At 35.5% G+C, this 22,420-nt stretch overlaps 1 protein-coding gene across 1 annotated transcript in view; it reads left to right on the top strand.

The window, feature by feature from the left end:
• nbas (NBAS subunit of NRZ tethering complex) overlaps positions 1 to 22,420 on the top strand; it is a 164,115-nt gene that overhangs the window by 66,434 nt on the left and 75,261 nt on the right. Inside the window, exons 25-30 of the mRNA XM_016295011.1 lie at positions 2,454 to 2,611; positions 3,709 to 3,780; positions 7,100 to 7,273; positions 8,557 to 8,680; positions 13,719 to 13,795; positions 15,449 to 15,586. Of these exons, the coding sequence (XP_016150497.1) occupies positions 2,454 to 2,611; positions 3,709 to 3,780; positions 7,100 to 7,273; positions 8,557 to 8,680; positions 13,719 to 13,795; positions 15,449 to 15,586 (743 nt within the window). The remainder of the gene's footprint in view (positions 1 to 2,453; positions 2,612 to 3,708; positions 3,781 to 7,099; positions 7,274 to 8,556; positions 8,681 to 13,718; positions 13,796 to 15,448; positions 15,587 to 22,420) is intronic.

Genomic DNA, 22,420 nt, shown 5'->3' on the forward strand with positions numbered 1-22,420 from the left:
AGTTACTTATATGAATGAGTGGTTTATCGTAAGCATGAATAAAAATAGTCTATAATACAACAGATTAAATACAACACAGCAATAATATACACAATGGCCTGAAGAAAATGGGTGTTCATTCAAAGAAGGTTTTCCTATGAATTAATTAGTAGAAAAGTCAGTTTCTCCTGTGCATTTGTGCCTTTCTTATGAGGAAAATGAGGGAGTTTATCCCCTGCATTCCTTTTAGGCCATAAAACCAGTGATATCAGCATTGGTTACCATGGAACCAGAGGCCTGTTCTGCTTTTCTGAGGTGTTAGGTGCATTTCGGGGGAAGGGTCCATAGACCCTCGTAATTGGCCATTTGGTTAGGTGATGGGGAGTTCGATATTATTTGTTAAATATAACAAAAAGTTGTGTGTCTGATTGGTCCAAATGCTACAGCGGTAAATCTCCATTATGTGCGTGCTTTCACATTGAGCAGCATTAACTACACAGAGCCGTTTTTTCACTGATGAGCTGCGCAAAACCACGTTCATATTCGTGCGATTTTTTTGCACAGCTCATCAGTGAACAACGTCTCTGTGTAGTTAATGCTGCTCGGTGTGAAAGCCCGCAGGTGATGGAGATTTACCGCTGATTACAGAACCGGCTTTCTGACAAGATGCGCATTAAATATTGCATGCGATTTATCGTGCAGCCCTATACACCACCTTTCAAAAGTTTGGATTCAGTAAGATTTTTTAAAAGAAATTATATTTTTATTTAGCAAGTTCATTAATCAAAATACTTTTTTTCTTGAGCACCAAATCAGCATGTTAGAATGATTTCTGAAGAATGGTTTGACAATGGCTGCTGAAAGTTCAGTCTTGTCATCACAGTAATCAATTACATTTTAAAATATTTTAGAATAGAATGCAATTAATTTAAATTACAATTATATTTCCCAATATTACTGTTCTTACTGTACTTTTCATCACATAAATGCAGCCTTGATAAGCATAGTCTTCTTTCAAAATTAAAATAAAAAAAATCTTACCACCCCAAACTTTTGAATAGTACTGTGTGCAAACAATAATATAACAAATGCAAATGAAGAAGATTCAACAAATAACTTTAATGAGTGTTTATCTTGTAATAAAACCAGATGGTTCCCACAGTATTTTTAAGTGTGATCATCAGACTTAGAAAAGCCATTTAATTTGATAGTTTGGCTAGAAGTTGCTCTTTGTGAGTGCAGTCTCTTTAAAATGATTTAAATAATTATCCACAAACCATTAAGAAGACATTGAAATTAATTATTCAAAGGTATATCATCCCTACAGCATCAGAATCTGCTTGCAGACTTCTGGTGTTTTCCTAAGTGAAGTTTGAATAACAAAATGTTTTGAATGTGATCAGCAGGGCCATCTTTATCATTCCAGTCAGATGCATCTCTAGTCGGAGCTCAAAGGGGTTTTGTGTGTGTGCGCTTGTTTGTGTGGTGCTGTTCACTCAATGCGCCATCAGATATTGGAAAGAGACTAGTGTTGTGTGCATGTGTGTGTATATGCTTCAGGCTGGGGTAGATTAATGCAGGCTTGAGAACAGAAGATGTGCGAATCTCTGATTGCGATCGGCAGCAGTCTCACAGCCTCGCTAACATCAGTGTGGAAAATGGGTTAGCCTCTCTCCTGCTTCACTGTGTAATTATTCAGTCACTCATGGAGAATAAGGAAGAGAGGGAGAGGGCTAGAGATTAGAAAGATTTACTGAATACATGAGGCAATAAGAGCCACGGATGGAAAAACAAGAATAAAGCTGCAACAGATTCTTGAAACTATGCTAGCTGAAACCGCAGCGCTACAATGGCTGGTGCTGAAGCAAGGGATTGTGGGGTTTGCTGTTTTTGTTGCTGCTGGGCATATCTATCTATCTATCTATCTGTCTGTCTGTCTGTCTGTCTGTCTGTCTGTCTGTAGTTCTATCTATCTCTCTCTGTCTGTCGTTCTACATTCTGCAGTTCTATCTATCTCTCTGTCAGTCTTTCTATCATTCCTTGTTCTTACGATTGTTCTGTTGTTGTCATTCTATCTATCATTTTATCTATTGTTCTGTCATTCATTATAGACTGTCATTCATTATTCATTAAAATTTTTAATCTAGGTTTTGTCAAGCCATCATTGATTGACAGACTTTTGTTTTCTAGTTGAAAATTATTTGTATAGCAGCTTCTTTCTTCCATTTTCATTCTTCTTCCTTAAAATCAAATTCAAATTGCAATTAAATATTCATGAATTTAATTGAAATTTAAAAGCACTCGGGCCCTGGAAAACATTGGTTGCTAAGTGCTCTCTTTGACAGTTTTTACATTTTGACACATAAGAAATGCCTGACCACCTCCTTCAAAGTTAGTTTGAAATCTCATCTCTCCTGTATATGACTGCTTTCTATAATTTTGTCTTTTTTTCCTTTCTCTTTTTCTTACTCTAGGCTATAGTGATGGTTGGGATGTGTGCGCTCAGCTGGGTCAGTGTGAGGCGTACTCCCAGCTTTCTGCCCGTCAGAAGCTGATGGCGTTCGCGCTCACACACTGTCCTCCCAGCAGCATCCAGAATCTGTTAGCGGCTTCCAGTTCCCTTCAAACGCAGGTGCCTTTTTGTCCACTTAGATAATATTGTCCCTCTAACTATTTTATATATGTGTAGTGAGATATGCTTGCTAGTGTCCATGTAGTGTTTTACATGTAGGCCTACAGTGGGGCAAAAAAGTATTTAGTCAGCCACCAATTGTGCAAGTTCTCCCACTTAAAAAGATGAGAGAGGCCTGTAATTTTCATCATAGGTATATCTCAACTATGAGAGACAAAATGAGAAAAAAAATCCAGAAAATCACATTGTAGGATTTTTAAAGAATTAATTGGTAAATTCCTCTGTAAAATAAGAATTTGGTCACCTACAAACAAGCAAGATTTCTGGCTCTCACAGACCTGTAACAACTTCTTTAAGAGACTCCTCTGTCCTCCACTGGTTACCTGTATTAATGGCATCTGTTTGAACTCGTTATCAGTATAAAAGACACCTGTCCACAACCTCAAACAGTCACACTCCAAACTCCACCATGGCCAAGACCAAAGAGCTGTCAAAGGACACCGTAATATTTCCAGTTATTAATAACCAGTAATTGATACTTCAAGTTAAAAGCTAACTCCTGATCTCCACTGCAGTCATAGTTTAAAACCCCAAGATGCCTCATATATTTATAGCTGGAATGCTTTGAATAGTTTTTCTATATAAACATTTGCCAAGTTTCCTGCTCCTTTCTTCTCTAGTTTCTGTGTATAGTCATATGTTGTGTTGGACACAGTATGCATAGACAGACTTAAAACTGAGCTTTTAAGTTTTAGAAATCGCCTCCCAACACACACACTATTACCCACCTTAGCCCTCCTTCCAGCTCAAGTCGCCTCTATATCCCTCTGTATTGACTGCTTTGGTGTCAGGCTGCTTTCAGGACAGAACTAAAGTAGATTTATGTATACCAAGATAAGTTTCCACATTGAAAAACTCAAAAGAAAATCTATTGAGGGATGGAATAGTAATTTAAGTAAGTTTTACTGCCATGCCAAGTATAAATACTGCCAGAACGATTAAACATTTAAGAGCAAAGAGAATTGAAGAGAGAAATGGTATTGTGCTGAAGGGCAGGAATGAAAAAGTCAATGCTTCGCTCTCCTCTCCTGTCTTAGGTTCTGTACCAGGCTGTAAATTACAAGATTGATCCCTCTCAAGCCCAGAGAACAGGCAGCGAGCTGTCCGAGGTAAAGAACAGCGCTTCTGCGTACTTCATGTCAGAGATCTTTATTTAGGAGTGACACTTTGAAGAGCAAATATTTTTTGCCAATAAATATTTGAATAGGCCTGTCACGATAACAACTTTTTGTTGTGCGATATATTGCCTCAGAAATAATTGCGATAAGCGATATTATTGTCATTTTAATGACCATTTTATGCCACTGAATATATAATCATAATGTAACCGCATAATAATGCAAGAAGACCTACACTCTTCCAAATGACAACAAACTTTACATTTTTAAGAATATTTAGATCATGGAAATTAAGTATCAAAATATTAGATGCCTTAAAAAACCTGAATAAATAATAAATAAACATTTTCTGTCTGGAGATTTTTCCATCTACAGATTTTTCCCTGACCTTCGCTTCTCTGTAAATGAAGGGTGCACACTATTGCTGAAAAACACAATCACTACTTAGCAGTCAGATGTCCGTATGCACAAAGGCACAGATCCCTAAACAAGACCATATCTGCAGATTAAACTTTTTTTTTGTAGAAGCATTTAAATTTGAACTAGCACCTCATGACTACACGTTATGTACGAGAAGCTGCAAAAGACACAGGCACAAGTGGAATGTACAAAACATGGTGACATTAATTTTTAAGTAAATATAATGGGCGATATATTGCGTCACCAAAAATTATTGAGGTCATGTACATATATTGCACCGATAAGTCGATATATTGATTATTGCGACATGCCTATTTTTGAATATTGTGTATGACTTCTTTACAACAGTTTTGTGTTACTTTTCCTTAAAAGCTTGTTTGTGCATAGTCAGTGCCTTGGTGTGTCCATGGAATTTTGCTTTTCAACATTAACATTTTGGGTTAAAATTTAAATGGAAAAAAAAAGTATAATACATTAATACATTTATTTTCACCAATTTAAACACCTTTTCCCGTTATCCCTTTACTGGTTAATTTTAATGGTGTGACTAATGAATATATACAGTATCTCACAGAAGTGAGTACATCCCTCACATTTTTGTAAATATTTTATTATATCTTTTCATGTGACAACACGGAAGAAATGACAATTTGCTACAATGTAAAGTAGTGAGTGTACAGCTTGTATAACAGTGTAAATTTGCTGTCCCCTCAAAATAACTCAACACACAGCCATTAATGTCTAAACCGCTGGCCACAAAAGTGAGTACACCCCTAAGTGAAAATGTCCAAATTGGGCCCAAAGTGTCAATATTTTGTGCGCCCACCATTATTTTCCAGCACTGCCTTAACCCTCTTGGGCATGGAGTTCACCAGAGCTTCACAGGTTGCCACTGGAGTCCTCTTCCACTCCTCCATGACGACATCACGGAGTTGGTGGATGTTAGAGACCTTGCGCTCCTCCACCTTCCTATATATATATATATATATATATATATATATATATAATTTTTTCTTATTTTTATGTCATTATTTAATGATACAAATAAATACAAGACTTTTTTATTATTTATAATAACATGCACTGTTAAATCGTTCACAATAGGACCATGAACCTGCAATAAAAAAGTAAAAAGGGTCAATTTGGGCTTCATGCTGTCTGTAAGCTTTCTTTATACATTTTTACATGAGCACCAATGCTTCATTCATGGCTATAAAATAGTAAAATCTTCTTCTGAATCATTACATTATAGTGGGCTTTAAACACAACCTTTGACTGAACACTGAGTTCAATGCCTCAGTAACAGACTCTCTCTGCATTTTTCATACGGTGTAAATATAGCTTCAAAGCTACGTTACTCATAGCAAGCACTGTTTTCACCTCACTATGAGAAAAGACACCATAGACGTGTTTAAAAATTCATGTGCACACAAAAATACATTTGCGTAAATGTGCGTGCGTTGTGTATCTAAATGTGCATTTAAAACGGAATGAAGTAGTGATGAGGTCAAACATGTGGTTTGACTTTGTACACAGTCATAGTGTTTCTGACATTTTTTGAAAAGTTCACCTAGCATCGCGGTAACATGTAAATATCCACATTCGCTTCAGTTTTTGTCATGTTGCTACAGTGAGCAGGCGGTGCTTTGCTCCACTGATGGCAAAGAGCTTTCTCGCTCAGGAGTCAATTTACTTCTCTGTGCCTATACCTTCATTTATAATGCATGTCGAGTTTCGTTCGATGTGATGACTATAGTAGCGCTTTTGTTTGTTTTATAGGATTAAATGGAAATTTCTGTCCCTGCTGGGATTTCCTCCAGTTTCTTTGTGTCTGTATTTTCCCTGCTGGGTAACACTTGCCTTAAGTAAATTAGCATACTTGTCACCTAATTGCAACTTGATAACATTTACAGCCTCTGATGAATGATTTATTAATCACATTTATACAAAGTGTTTGCTTGTAGGCCAACAATTTTGGCCATTTTTGCAATTACCATTTTACCCAAGTTTGCAAGATTGAACTTGTCTGTGCATAAACAGCAAAAAATAAAGGTCCAGACTCCCTATGTTGATTTTGTTGTGTTTAGTAGTTCAATTCTAACACAAACCATTTTTAAATCTATGTCAGATCTTAAAGCCTGATTTGTAGCCTTGTTGACTGTTCTAGCCTTAAAATCAATCAAACACCAACATGAAATCAAAATTGACCCTATTTACTTGCACCTGTGTATTGTCCTGAGTATAATATATATTAAATTGTAAATAAATATAATACTTTCATATTTACATTTAGTTTGAATTCCTGATGTATAAAAATGTATTTGCTGATATGTGGCATTGATATGAACACACACCCACACACACACAAAAAAACTCCAGCCAGCTATGTTGTTTATATTGGGTATTAAATATATACATTTAAAACATAATAATAAATAAATGAAATAATGAAATTAAATGCATCTCTAATAATATATAGTGTAATTTAATAAATATAATAATTATAAATATAATCTTTTTTATACATCAGGAATTCAAATTAAATGTCAATATAAAATGTATTCACTAAATAAAAAAAAAATAAATAAAAAAAACATACTCCAGCCAACCATATTCTTTTGGTTTTATTGTGCATTAAATCACAGCATCATGGTCCTGATTTGTTAGGTCTGTTCCCTTTTATTTATAATACACTTTTCGCAAAAGCTTCTTTTGTTTCACAGCGGTTTTACAAAAAATACTGTCTTAAAACCCCTAGTGAGAAAATCAAACACTGTATGTAGAAAGAAAAAAAAATCCTACTGTATATATGTTGCTTACTGTAGTTCAGCTAGAACCGCTGTAATTTGATCAATACGGCTCGTGTGTAACCTTTCTTGTCTGCCCATAGCAGACCGGAGCTGCTGTTCCTGGATCAATTAACCCCACAGACCTGCTGCACAGAACCACAGCCCGCACTATAGAGGTCCTGACCAACACCACCACGACCACCAGAGCCGTGCTGACCGCCGTCAGCGACTCCCATTGGTGGAGGGAGTCCCTCAGCTTACTTCGCCCACTGCACGTAAGTCACATTTAAATTCAGCCTGAAAGGTTTTGTTCACCACTCTCTGAAGTGTAACCACGTGCCTCGCTCCATTATGCATCACTCCTCTTCAAAACACAACCTCCAGGAACAGGTTGGGCAAAGCTCAACAGTGAGACTCGTCTGCACATTTCTTTTTTCGGCAGATTTTGTTAGGCCATTAAAACCTGGCATGATTGAACGAACTTCTCCCCGGCCGACGTCTGCGTGTGTCTTTGTGAATCGTTTTTTTTTTTTTTAGTTCTTTCTTCTGTGAAATTTGCCTGAGTCCTTCCTGTGAAATAGTCGATGACAAGCTGAAGCTTGTGCATTTCTAATGCCCTTCCATAGTGACTGTCTCTCAAGGAATATGTATACTATATGTATTTAATATGTATATGTAATATCACAGTTTCCACAAAAATATTAAGAAATTTATATATATATAAGCATTGATGATGATAATAGTAATAATAATAAAGATAAAAAATTATTTCTGAAGGATCATGTGACACTGAAGACTGGCGTAATGGCTGCTGAAAATACTTTTTTTTTCCATTGCAGAGATAAATTAAATTTTTCAAAAAATATATAAAAACAGAAAACAGTTATTTTTACTTGTAATAATTCTGTATTTTTTGAGTGAAAAGTGTGTATGGTATATACTGGTATATCAAAAATGATTTAAAAAATGTATTTATTTATTTTTGACCTCATAAATATGTTTTTATATCACTAAGTCAAATATGTGACACAGATCATGTGAACGTTGTACAGACAGTCAAATGATCTATGGAAGACACCCCCCTCCCCCCTTTCTGCTGATAATTTGCCTGAAAAACACATTTTCATAGGTGGACTTTTGAACACAATTTTATTGAATTTCCACTTTCAATGTAAATGTTTGCTTGCAGTATACATTTTTTTTTCACACAATATTGCTGTATTTTCTGTATTTTTGATCAAATAAATCAAATAGATCAAATAAAAATTTCTCAGAAAAATTTAAATATCCTACAGACCCCAAACATTTGATTGTAGATTGTATTTGGGCACAATAATACAAAACAAAATTCTTCTGTATCAGTTTAACAGCTGCTTCTAGGCGATAAAGTATAATTATAACATTCATCTTTGTTAAATTAAAAATTCAGTTGACAGGTATTGGCTTCTGTCATGTAATAGATATTTTAGGTAGAATTTCAAAGCTTTATGCAAAAAATGTCAGAAGAAATAAGCCAAAACCAAAGTGTGATATCCCCTGTTCTCTATTAATTTTTCAGTCCGAGGATGTGTATTCCTCGTACAACTACACCCCTCAAGAAGACTTTGCTGAAGTTTTATTGCGGACAGGCAAACTGGCTGAAACCAACAGCGAGGGACAGAATCTCTTTCCTGCAACTGAAGGTAGTGCTCTTCATATGCAGTATTCAAATATTTGCATTTAAAATCAACTCTAATCACGGTGACTAGTGACCTCACCCGTCCCATTTAAGCGTCCGCCATCAGTCTCACATCACCCTCTTGTTAGCTGCAGTGTCCTTGCTAGGAATACTGTAATCTTTCGCCCCTGGGGCAGATTCTCAGGTATCAGCCGTTCCTCCGCCTGGCCTCGTCTCCCTGATGTATCACCACTCGCTGGCTACATGTCCGGAAGAATAGCATCATATTGATTAATTAATGTGTACTCACCGCAAGCAGACAGCAGTAAATAATGCGCACCCTCCCGATACAAGAGAGATAGCGGCTAGTCAAAATATCAAGGCCTTTTGCGTCAAGATAGATGAGGCGAATGAGAAAATCAATGCGGAGTGATGGGAGGGGTGCAGGAACTTTGGTGGAAGAATGCAAATAGCGATTCTCTCTTTACCTCTTCCTTTTTTTTGCTCTCTTTTAATTCCTTCAGTGTCACTGTCGTTCAGTTGCGCACGGCAGGCATAAAGTCACCTTCGTGTGGGAGAACGTGGGATGAAAGGAAAGTGCTTGTGTCGGGCTGATAACGCTAAATTAATGACCTGCACATTAAAACGTATGCTGAATACACTTCTTCCTATAAGAACAGTCTTTGCTCTTGTTTAGGTATTGCACTCATGTCCTCTCTAATCTCTGTGCTTATGTGCGAAACGCTTAAAGGTTATGAATTAAGGATGCTTCCCGCTGCTGATATGGTCATCACGCTTCTGACTATGCAACAGTATTTATAAATTTATGAATAAATAAAATAAAACTGTTGATTTTTACTTGCACGACGGAATAAATATATCAATAAAATCTATATTTTACATGCTAAAATATTTTTATATTAAAAATATTAATAAATAGAACTATTTATTTTGGTTTATGCTGGATAAAATATCTGAATTAAATGTAATTATTTTTATAAATTAAATTATATTTATTTATAATTATATAAATACATGATAGAAATTGTGTGTGTGTGTGTGTGTGTATATATATATATATATATATATATAGTAAATAAGCTATATATATATACCTGTATATTAGTGCTGTCAATCGATTTAAAAGAAATCTAATTAATCGCACATTTTTCTGAAATTAATCGCGATTAATCCCACCTAACATTAAAGTTTTTAAATATACTTTTATATTGCAATAATTTCACATTCAATCTTCAAATTAATGTACAAACAACATAAAGACAGTATATATTTTTTTAAATATTTGTTTAATGGCATCTTTTTTATGACTGAAGGCCAGTATCAATGATACCAATACTGATTTCTCTATAAAATTCTCTTATAAAAAACAACCTTCACATAAAGCCATTATAATAAATGTCATATTTACCTGTGCCCTTCAGTAGAAATATACAGAAATTGATTCTAAATTAAATATAGCTGAATCCTTAAAGCTATAAAAAGTAATTTTTTTCCTCTTTTTTTTCTCTTTTATGACCCACTTCAGGTCTTAAAGTCTCTATTAATGAGCTGACGAGTTGAATCGGGTGTGTTAGATGAGGGAGACAGTGCTGCTGCTCGTGGACCGTTTTGAAAACCATTTCAGAGACATGTTCTTAAATGAGACTCATATAAAATACAAACCCGATTCCAAAAAAGTTGGGACACTGTACAAATTGTGAGTAAAAAAGGAATGGAATAATTTACAAATCTCATAAACTTATATTTTATTCACAATAGAATATAGATAACATATCAAATGTTGAAAGTGAGACATTTTGAAATGTCATGCCAAATATTGGCTCATTTTGGATTTCATGAGAGCTACACATTCCAAAAAAGGTGGGACAGGTAGCAATAAGAGGCCGGAAAAGTTAAATGTACATATAAGGAACAGCTGGAAGACCAATTTGCAACTTATTAGGTCAATTGACAACATGATTGGGTATAAAAAGAGCCTCTCAGAGTAGCAGTGTTATATATATATATATATACACACAATATGTACTTTTTTAAAATTTAATTGTATATTATTAGGGCTGTCAATCGATTAAAAATGTTAATCTAATTCATTCATTCATTAATTTCATATTAATTGTACATCAAATTTGGCTGAGAAATTGCCCACAAAAGATAGTTTAAAGACATTATTGTGTTACATGAGAAAAGCATGAGAAAGTTTTACATTTTTAGGTGAACAAACCTTTAAGTAGCTTTTATTACTATGGATTTTTTTTTATTTACAGATTTTTTATTAATATGTAAATATGATTTTTTTTTTATGAAATGATACTCTAAATAAAGAAACTAAAACTGCCAGTAGGTGGCTGTAAATGTTTTAATGAATAAGTTATTGAATCATTTGTTCATTCATTCAAATGGCTGGTTCATTTAGGAATGAAGTAAATGGCTTTCTTTATGAGTGGGCCGTTGAATCATTGGTTCACACGATTCGTTCAAAACGGCTTCAGAAATTGTGTGTTGCTTAGAGACTAAAATATAACGCAATATTAAGTTATTATTTATTGCAATGCTGTATAAAATCAATATTACATTTGCACTCTTTATTCAGGACAAAAACAGCACTGGTGTGATATTGCTTAACTACATCATATGATATAAATATGAGGCAGAATCTCATACAGGGGCGTTTTTCCCCAATCTCTTGAATTTTAGGGGCATATAACTGCAGGGGCGGATGCATTAATTGCATTAAAAATTAACACAACACATTTTTTTTCCATTACTAATTAATTAGATTAATGAGTTAAATTGATAGCCCTAATATTTATTTAGAAAATATATAATAATTTTTTATTTAAAAATATATATGTATATTTTTTTTATTTATAAATTTACTTATTCTATCCTGTCAGCATCAGTCACTTTTTTTATCCCCCTAAGTTTATACTTTGCATATTTAAAGTGTCACTCACACACATACACACTCTAGAATAGAACAGAGCACAAGTCTTTAAGTATAATGACAGCCACCATCTCTGATCATCAGCATCCCTGTGTCACTGTGTGAAGCCAAACCTCTCTAGTTTTCAATGTTAAAGGGACTTTGAGGAAGGATGTGTTAAAAAAAGCCGTCAAACAGCTGAGAACTCTAAAACTGTTACTGTTAGGAACGCTACCGCCTTTGTTATTTCTGCACGTGCAAGACTCCCTCAGCTCCAGCTGTTTTTGATAACATTGTCTTGCCAAGGATTGTTTGATGTGCAAAATGCCTTTGATACCATCACAGGCTCAAAATAGCTGAATGAAACCCAACACTGTATTGCAGTTCTGTGAGAAAGGGGAACTGATGGGCTGCCTGAAAAATTACGCTCACGTCACCTGCTAATCGTGTTTGAGAGTCTGCCGCTGTACATGTCTGCACAGCAGTCTGCCTTTGTTTCGAACACTAACATTTCTTCACTAGCTTTGCACCGATTTTTCTTGTGTGTGTTGCTGCAGGTTTAATGAATGTTTACAATCGTCCCGACCAGAGCATGTGAGCGGAGCGGAGTGGGAGCCGAGCGGGGAGCGGAGTGGTAATATTTCCTTAAGAGCGCAGAGCGTCTTTCTGAAGATTCCGCTCCGCTCGCTCAATACGCTCAGCACCGCTCGCTCAACCCAGAATGCCGTTTGGTGATTTGCTTGTTCGAGATCGAGAATAGTAGAGCAGTTATGGAGTTCAGATATTGTTTCAATGAAGTTGCAAGCCTTATACATAAATGTAAAGTAAAAAATATCGTCCCGACTCACACAGGGTGTTTGTGGTCAGATCTTAATTGTTCAAATTTTGCCACAATCCCTGTAAAGGTTTTGCTCACTGTTAAATGAGGTAAAGTTTACAAAGTTATAATTGCATACGTTCAAGGGTGGTCATAGGAAATAATCATGTAGTATGTTAGGGTGTGTTCACACTTGTAGTTCGGTTCATTTGGTTCATTTGGTCCGGACCAAAAAGAAAAATGGTACATTTGGTCCTGGTCCGCTTAGCGTTCACATTGGCATTTTTGACAGCGAACCTAAAGGCACCGAATCTAAAGGCATGGTGATACGTTCACAACCTGATTGGTCGGCTTGAATGACATATATATCGTGACGGAACTTACCGAACACCCCAAACAAAAGGTTTGTTAGACTTAAAGTGGTGCTGCGGGTGTATGATATCAAAACACCCATTAACCGATCGGTCTGCTCAGCGCCGCTTTAACTCCCAGGGGTCGATGGTCGCACCGGCGCGACTAGCTTATTATTATTATTTTTTTTTAGAAGTGTTTTGTCCGTGTTGCGTTCATATTTCATTCGAACCGCACCAAAGTTCGTTTGGAAGCGGACCGAGACCCGTCTTTTTACCCATCAGCTTGTTTGGTGCACACCAAGGTTCGGATGGCAGCGTTCACACTTACTCAAACGAACCGATTTTAATCGAATCGAGCATGCCAAGTGTGTTGTTGAACCATATGTTCTCTATCACTTGCTTTCAAGATGAGTCGTCTTTGTTCATTTCATGTAGGAATTCAAGATAATTTTTTCATGACAACCAATCAGAATATATTTAATGTTAAAATACTGCTGAGTGTCAGTATTTTGGACCAATGAGATTCCACGGTGGGCGGGGCTGTTCATTTACAGCGCCTCAGAAATGGTCACCAAGCAAACAACAAAATATTCTGTGGCTTCTTACTTGTTACTTGTTACTGGTTACTGGTTAGGACAAAAATTTAGATTACTTGAGAATGAGATTTTGCTTGTGAATAACTTCTCGTAGCTTATTGCATTTCAAACTGGTATTTTGGTTGAGGATAAGAATATGTTCTAAGTCTGAATCTGCATCATTCTCTCAGTATTGCTGTCACAGTCATTTCAGGTTTATACACTGCCATTGAGAGCCATAGCTGCTCATTTTCCTCCCTCTCTTTTTCTTCTGTCACGTCATGTAACAGTACAGCAAGGAGGTGCTTCTCTGCAGTAATAACTAAAATATTCATCCTTCTTTTCTCTCTCCATCTCCTCTGTCATTTCCACAGTGCTCCTTCAGCTGGCCAGTGATGCTTTTCCCAAAGATATGACACTCGCCCTGGCCTATTTACTGGCTCTACCTCAGGTGAGTCTGACTGCTCTATTTGCAGATTCTCTCGCTCTGTGACTCTGTGTGTGTTTGTGTGTGTGTGTGTGTGTGTGCAGCAGGGCATGCTTGAGCTCTGGTGCCTCAGATTATGGTTTTTCATAACTATTTCTCTCACTGCAGCCAGAAGCATGCGGTATTGTAAGATAAAACCATTTAAAAGTCACTAAAATCTAATATGAAGTCTAATACCAGTTAGCCTCTGTCCTGTTACGTCCAGGGCCTCCATTTCAAAGTGTTATTGCATTTTCCTGATCTCGATTGGTTCATGCTCTAATTAAATCATCTGAAAAAGATCTTGATGGGCTTAAAATTGATAGCATGTCCCCATTGATGCCTCTCAGTTCATTATCAGGTGAAGGTGGGTTGAAATTGATGCGCTGTTAGTGTGGCCATTGTCTTCCTCTACTACTTTAGCCTCGATGGTCCTCATGGGTTGAGTTTCTGAGGCATCCAGTCACTCAAAGTACTCATCCTGATTATTATGAACATTACGTGTCAAATGTCCCTCATGGCCTATTTCTTTTTGACACTTTTAAAAAGTTCTTTTTTTTTTTTCAAACAGAGCAAAAAAATGGACAGCCCATCTACAGTTTTAGTTACTTTAGTACTAGGGCTGTCATGATATCAGATTTTTAACGACACGATTATTGTGGTCAAAAAGAAATTCACAATGACAATCTATAACAATATCTATAGAAATCATGAAAAAAAAAGTGTTTTGATTCTCCATGTTTCATCATACAAAATATATGTATGTGTACTATTAATTTTTATATATCACCTATACTGCCCCTAATTAACGCGATAACGATTTTTCATTATTTAAATATCACGATTATCGTCAAAATATCACGATTATCGTCAATCAAATCGTATATCACGACACCCCTATTTAGTACATTACGTTAAAATGAAAGTAAATCAGTTTGTTTTAATATTCTATTTTATTTCATATAAAAATAAATGCTTTTTTAGGGTTTTAGGTTCAGTTAACTGCAATAACAAGTGAAATCTGATTTTTGCAATCCGATCCAATTCATATATAGTTCGCCATTTGTGGTGCATTGTGTTTGTGACTTCATGCCTGGATTATGATAGTTTTGAATAAACTATTCAAATTTTAAATTTTTATGTTTTTATTCAATCTTTATGTTCTATTATTGTTTGTTTTCTAGTTTGAGTTTAAGTTTTAATTTTAGTTCATTTTAGCATTTTAGGGCTGCCAAAGTTAAAGTGGCATTTTCATGTTTATTGGGGCGAGTTGTTTAAATGTTTACAATGTACTATGTTTAAAAGTAAAACTAAAATTAATTTGAGCTAATTTTTAATTTTTAAATAATTTGTCTCCTAGTTTTTCCTAGTTATTTTGGTTTTTATTTTGGTTAACGCAAATACTTTTGTTTTTGTTAACAATAAGAATAATAACCCACAAAGTGCACAAAAATGCTAGTTTTTGCTCTTTTCACATATAACAAACTATGTAAAATTCACTATGTAGTTAATGAGTCAGTGGTTTTGAACTGCATACTTGTATATGCAATAGTGTTCCTAAAGATCAGTTTTGGAAACCAAATTAAATTAGTGTTCAGTGTGAGTGTGAACACACCTCTTTGTCTTTTCCTATTTCAGGTGTTGGATGCTAACACGTGTTTTGAGAAGCAGCCTCCATCAGCACTGTCTCTGCAGTTAGCTGCGTATTACTACTCTCTTCAGATCTACTCCCGCCTCGCACCCTGCTTTAAAGACAAGTGCAGCCCACTTTACCGAGTAAGCGTGCACCTACACTTTTCTCTATCTAGCGTTTTAGCAACTTTCCAAACACTTACACGTGTCAAGAACAGAATTCATTAGCGATACAATAAAAGTTCTCACCTTGAAACGGACCGATAAAACGGTATCAGGCTTTTCTCTCTCTTTGTTTTGCCCATTTCTCTGCACATTCCACCTCTGTTTCTTTTACACAGCTCCTATGGTGTCATTCTTTTCCTCTTTTCTTGTAATATTTCAGGTTTATCTGCATTACACATGACAGCACTTTACCGCTTCCCTGCAAATTTTTGCATCTTCTCTCTGCATGCCCCTTTTCTCATTTTTCCTTTTACTCTCTCCCTCCGTTCCATTATCATAATTCCATCTTTCATTTTCACCCTCTGTTGCACCTCAGCATATCTCCCTCCTGTTCCCCTCGTAACTCTCATTCACTCTCTCTCTCTCTGTGTTATAATGATGCATGCTCCTCTTAGTTCCCTTTAAGACTTGTTAGTTAACAATGAAGTAAAACTGTCTCGGTCTTCTCTTTTCACACCGTGCTTTCTTGACCACCGGCCTCAAAAAAACCCCTCATCATTACGATGAGCACTAGCATCCTCATCATAGGTCAGCGTTTACTGTATGTGCTAGTTGGCTAACACATCAAGGCTTGAAGTTTTCTCACGGGTTTATGATGTGAACCATGGAGTTATGAAGAATTGCAGACCTGCCAACCTGTACGCATTTAGCTTAGCGGGTACGCATTTTGACCTTAAAGTACGCTGGTATGATTTGTCACTCTAAACTATTCTAACGATTCTAAATTTCAATTTTTTAACCACTAATTTTATTTATCAAGAAATTTGATATGCTTCTATACTATACTATGCTTCTAGACTATACTAGCAAACAATTGTGTTGGATAGAACTATTTCTTCTGCTCATCGGAACACACGCAAATGCTAAAAGACAGAACCAATCAATCACAGACAGCGTTCGCTGCTGACGCATGGCTCAGTCACAGTGTTTGTTCAAATGGGGCTGCATTTCCCAAAAGCATCAGAAGCGTAAGTAGATCTTAAGAAACCATTGCCACATTATTACATTACATTACATATCATTGTTACTATATATACAATTAATTCTGAAAAATGCATCACGGTTTCCACACATATATGAAGCAGCAATAGCTTAATAATCAGAAATGTTTCTTGAGCAGCAAATTATAGGCTATTAGAGTTATTTCTGAAGGATTATGTGACTGGAGTACAAGACTGGAGTAATGATGCTGAAAATTCAGCTTTGATCACAGATGCATTTTAAATTACATTTTAAAATACATTAAAATAGAAAATAGTTATTTTAATGGTTATATTTCACAATATTGCTGTTTTACAATATTTTTGTTCAAATAAGTGCAGCCTTGGTGAGCATGAGACTCATTTAAAAAATATTACAAAATCTTACAAACCCCAAACTTTTGTCTACATGTAATATTTATTTTAAATAGGATAGTTTGGGCAAGTAAATTTATTTAAACTGGTTGTTAAAAGTTCAAATGGATTGTGTTCTGTTCTGTAATTGCTGTTAATGAATCTGCCAGAAAAAAAATATGCTAAAGTTTCACCTTTAGGAGTACAACAGCCTGGCAGCCTTTTTCAAAAATTAACCATGGTTTTATTACAGTAACCACAGTTTACCACAGTATTTGTAGTAAAATTGCAGTAACCACAAATTTACCATGGTAATGATAATAATACATTTTAGTACTTAATGTAACACGTGTAACACCATGTTTATTTTTCATGAGGTGAAGGGCTAAAATACAATTTTAGTATATTTTATTTCTGACAGCGTAAACAAAAAAAGGCCTGTGAAATGTTAAAAAACATGGCCTTAAAAATCGAATGTTAAGTGAGTATAATTACTGATTATATTCTTTTAATAATTTAATTATTGATGGCTAATGTCAAAATGCTAGACTTTGAATTTTTTTCAAAGGTTGGCAGGTCTGAAATTGTCAAAATGAGGCATATAATGATGCTTGTAATGCAAGTAAGGATTGTGTGGCACTGCTCCCAAATAGTCACATGGAAACTGCTCCTGAATAGAATTAATATCATACCTTCATGCAAATCCTTCCCAGCTAACACACAAAGTACCAGTTATGTGATTTATTGGTGTTTTAATTTTATTTCACACGTTGCATGCTCATAGTTTCTTTAGCGCTTTAGCTAAGTGATATACAGCGTGCGCCGCCACATTTGTGCATGCAATTGAAGAGAACTTGCTACAAAAACATAACGTCTGAGAGGACAGGATAGTTCGTTTTACTGAGATGAGACTTTTTATTTCGTTAGAAGTGCACAAGTCGAGTTACATTGGATGAGGATTGCAGTGCCTGTAAATGTCGACACAAACTCAGACATTACATATAAATACGGTGTCACAGCTTCCAGCTTTCATAATTTACATTTTAACAGTATCTATTAAGAAGTGGAATAGATTGTAAATACAGGTGAATTCATTTTCAATGCGTACAGAAAATGTTTTACATAATATGGCTTAGAAAAGGAGACAAATACACAAAGAAAATTATGAGTCTGAAGTGGTTTGATGATATTTTAATATTTAGACAAAGTTTCAGTGAACACTTGGCTGCTGCTGACACAAGATTGACAGTTTGAAGACATTTTTTTTTAATGAACTAGACCTGCAAGCTAATTCTGAGAACTCAAGTCTTTAAACTTTTTGCTCTTGTGAGCTTGAAACGGCCTGTGTTTGTTTCAGTCTTCACAGTTCGTTTCTGAGAGCTGTCACTTAGTTTCCAGCTCTCTGCTTAGCTACGGGCTGAATAGGTTGGATGACAAAAAAAAAAACACACAGGGAAATGTTCTTGTAATTATATCGCAGAGTGAAAAATATAAATCTGTGTTTGTTTCAGTCTTCACAGTTCGTTTCTGAGAGCTGTCACTTAGTTTCCAGCTCTCTGCTTAGCTACGGGCTGAATAGGTTGGATGACAAAAAAAAAAAACACACAGGGAAATGTTCTTGTAATTATATCGCAGAGTGAAAAATATAAAGCAGCACTGTAGCTCTGTCATATAGTTTCACAAAGATCACAGATACAAAGTCACTGTTTCTGGGAAGATCAAGTGTGCAGTATGCAAAGTGGCAGTTTTACTTGCCTAAAAATGAAAATTCTGTCATTTATTCATCATCACATTGTTCCAAACCTATATGACTTTATTTTGTTTTTTTACGGAACACAAAATAATATATTTTGAAGAACAGTGGGGTCCAACAACAATGAACCTCAAGGACATTTATATATTACTAAAAATATAGATGTTTTCCAAAATATCTTCTTTTGTATTCTGCTGAAGAAAGTAAGTCATACAGGTTTGAAAGCACATTTGAGGATGAGTAAAAGATGACAGAATTTTTATTTTTGGGTGAACTATCCCTTTAAATGTTTTGAAGGGGGACATAAAAACAAAATAAACTGTGATTTGTCAGTTTACATGTCATAGAGGTGATCTCTTCTTTTTTTGATAATTAAACTAACGTTCAAAGGTTTGGGGTCAATTTTGAAAGGATTCGGTGCTTAAACATTATTTATTTAACAGTTTTGCTGCCTAATATTTTTGTGAACTGTTTATTCCAGGATTATTTGATGAATATACAGTTGAAAAGAAGAACATTTATTAGAAATAGAAATCTTTTGTAACATTAGAGATGTCTTTACTGTGATCAATGTAATATATCTTTGCTGAAAAAAGCACAAAAAATCTTTAAACAATTTTACTGACCCCAAACTGTTGAAAAGTAGTGTAGCTGTGATAATGACCAAACTATATGGCTCAAGTCAAAAGCCAGGCTAAGTGCGCCCTGTATAAGGACAAGAAAAAAGAAACGTTAAAACACCCGTGAACTGAGATCCTGTGTCGCTGTTTCACCCTTGAGCACTGAGCAGTTAGTCCCAGGGCTGCTCCAGGTTTCTGCCAGGAGTATGCGATTAAACAAAACACCTGCTGAAAAAAAACACACTCAAATAAGGCATGCCACAAGTCTATTATTTGGTTCCATTTTATGTCCATTTAGCGGTTTCGATCGCGCCTCGGCAGGAAATAAAATAATGACAGACTCTAAAGATATATACTTTAGCTTGTTCCCTTTTTCAATATCTTTCCCATCCGAACTGGAAACTTTGAATGGCCTTCCCCTTTAAAGAGCAATACAAAAGGTAATGGAAGGAAATTATTATTTGTAGATCTTTTCAAGGTTGAAGTTCGCTGAATTCACAGCCACACGCTGCCCACATGTGCACTAAGAGTTTTTTTCTCCAAGGAAAGCTAAGGTAATAAGTGGCCAGTGTTTACTGTACACCGTATGTCAATTCACACATCCGCATGAACACACTTGTCTTAATGGATGGTAATGTACCTCTGTGAGGCGTTGGTTAAATGCTGGAGAAAATCCATTACCACTGATGGAAAGAGAAAGAATATGATGTTCTGTTTTATTTTCATCTGTTCTCTTTCCAAGTGACATTTCGCTTTGTGTTTGCTGATATTTGTTGAAGGAGACGGTCTCTTGCGGCAGACAAGCTGTACAACAGACCTCAAACGCCCCCGCCGTTTGTATCTCGTCAAATTTGCATCGTCTTTATCCATTTGTCTCTTCATTTGCCTTTTCTCTCCATCTCTCCATTTCTTTTATTGGTAATCATTTATCCTTCCTTTTCTCTTAATTTAAACCTCCTCGTTCTCTCTCACGTAACACATAATCTCTCTCTCGCCTGTCACACATCCATCCCTGTGCTTTCCTTTGCTCTCTCTGCCTTTTTTCTAAGCAGATCCCCCTCAGATATCATCACTATCACAGGCAGCACATGTACGTGTTGTTATTGAAAGTAAATAGGACCTATAGGCTGTAGGAGCGTGCAGTCGGGTCTCTGGATGAATTCTGCTCCATCTCAAACGGCACGCTGCCTTTGCATTGCAAATTAAGCCCAACAAGATGTTTCTTTCAAATCTAAGTGCATAATTATGTTCTCTGTGTAGGAATGAGTCTGTGATCCTGTTGTACTGTGACGCCCTACTAACAGTGAGCAAGTGTTTTCTCCCATAACCGGTGTTGTTTTCTGTTCCTGATTCTGTTGAAATGGAAAGCAGCGCATGTCTTAAATGAAAGCAGTGCATCCCTAGAAATGCATGCTTTCTACTTTTCATCAACCAAAGAAAAGATCTGCGATCTTTGAAGTTACTTAAGTTTAGATGGATCTTTGTTTGAGTCAAAGGTAAAGTAGTCTTTTGATATAGTGTAGTTTGTGTTTGTACTGATTTTTAAACATTTTTAATAACTTCTTAACTGATTTTTTTTGTCAAATTCTTTCCGCACTACTCCGCATGGTTTTGTTCCGCTAAATTTGACACAAATTAACACTTTCAAAAATCATTATAAAGGGACATATACTGTATATGGCTGGAAGTTACATTTTCATCAAATTGGTCTTATTGAGGTTTAGAATTTTGAAAAAGCCTAGGCTATGCTGTAAATGAATATTATATTAAACATTATTTAAAACATTAAATTTTTCATATACCAGCTAATGTTATAAACGCATAAATGTAATGTAAAGTTTAAACTCTTAACTTTGATTTTGTACAAAACAATGTACTCTGTGCGATTTTACTTTTTTATTTTTTATTTTTTAAACCACAAGAAAAAATAAATAATTCTAATATGCTAATTTGGTCCTAAAGAAACATTTCTTATTATCAATCTTTAAAAAAAAAAAAAAAAAGTTGTGCTGCTTAATATTTTTGTGGAAACCATGATACAATATTTTTTCAGGATTCTTTGATGAATAGAAAGTTTGTACTTTTAAGTCTTTTAATTTACTGTCACTTTTGGTCAGTCCTTTTGTCCTTGCTAAAATAAATGAATTAATTTATTAAAAATATATATATATATTGCTGCCACCAAACTTTGGAACTGTAGTGTTTATTTGTAATAATATTAATAATATAATAATTTTATTATAATTAAAAAACGCTACTCAGATTCCATTAACTATTCTTTTGTAATTAATCATCTTCTGTAGTAGATTCAGTTTTAATAGATGTACTACACATACAATTACAATTGACATGACATTTTGTTACCTAATTTGTCACACAGTATCATTGGTAACGATAGTGAAGAAGAAATTAATTATAGATTTGCAATAAAACACATTTTCTATCATATTTTTCTGCATCCCATTCGCCACTGTTGCTTAGTCTCTAATCTCCCTCGAGTGTCTAGGGTTAAATATCTTGCCATGGACAGTCGTGGCCAAAAGTTTTGACAGTGACATAAATTTTGTGTTTTGCAAAGTTTGCAGCTTCAGTATTTGTAGATTATTTTTTCCACATGTTTCTATGGTAAACTGAAAAAGAATGATAAGCATATAAGTTTTAAAGGCTTTTATTGGCAAAAAATATAATGAGTCTATATTTACAGTGTTGAGCCTTGTTCTTCATAACCTCTGCAGTTCGCTCTGGCATGCTGGATATTAGCTTCTGGGCCAAATCCTGACTGATGGCGATTCATTCTTGCCTTATTAGTTCTCGGAGTTGATCACAATTTGTGAGCTTCTGCTTGTCCACTTGCCTTTTGAGGACTGACCACAGGTTCTCTATGGGATTGAGATCCGGGGAGTTGCCTGGCCACGGATCCAAAATTTCAATTTAATTATGTTCGAGCCCCTTCTTCATCACTCTTGCTTTGTGCCATGGTGCTCCATCATGCTGGAAAATGCACGGATCATCACCAAATTCCGCATGGATTGTTTGAAGAAGTCGC

This window comes from Sinocyclocheilus grahami, unplaced genomic scaffold (genome assembly GCF_001515645.1).
Source record: "Sinocyclocheilus grahami isolate Dianchi unplaced genomic scaffold, SAMN03320097.WGS_v1.1 scaffold15.1, whole genome shotgun sequence".
NCBI classification, from domain to species: Eukaryota; Metazoa; Chordata; class Actinopteri; order Cypriniformes; family Cyprinidae; genus Sinocyclocheilus; species Sinocyclocheilus grahami.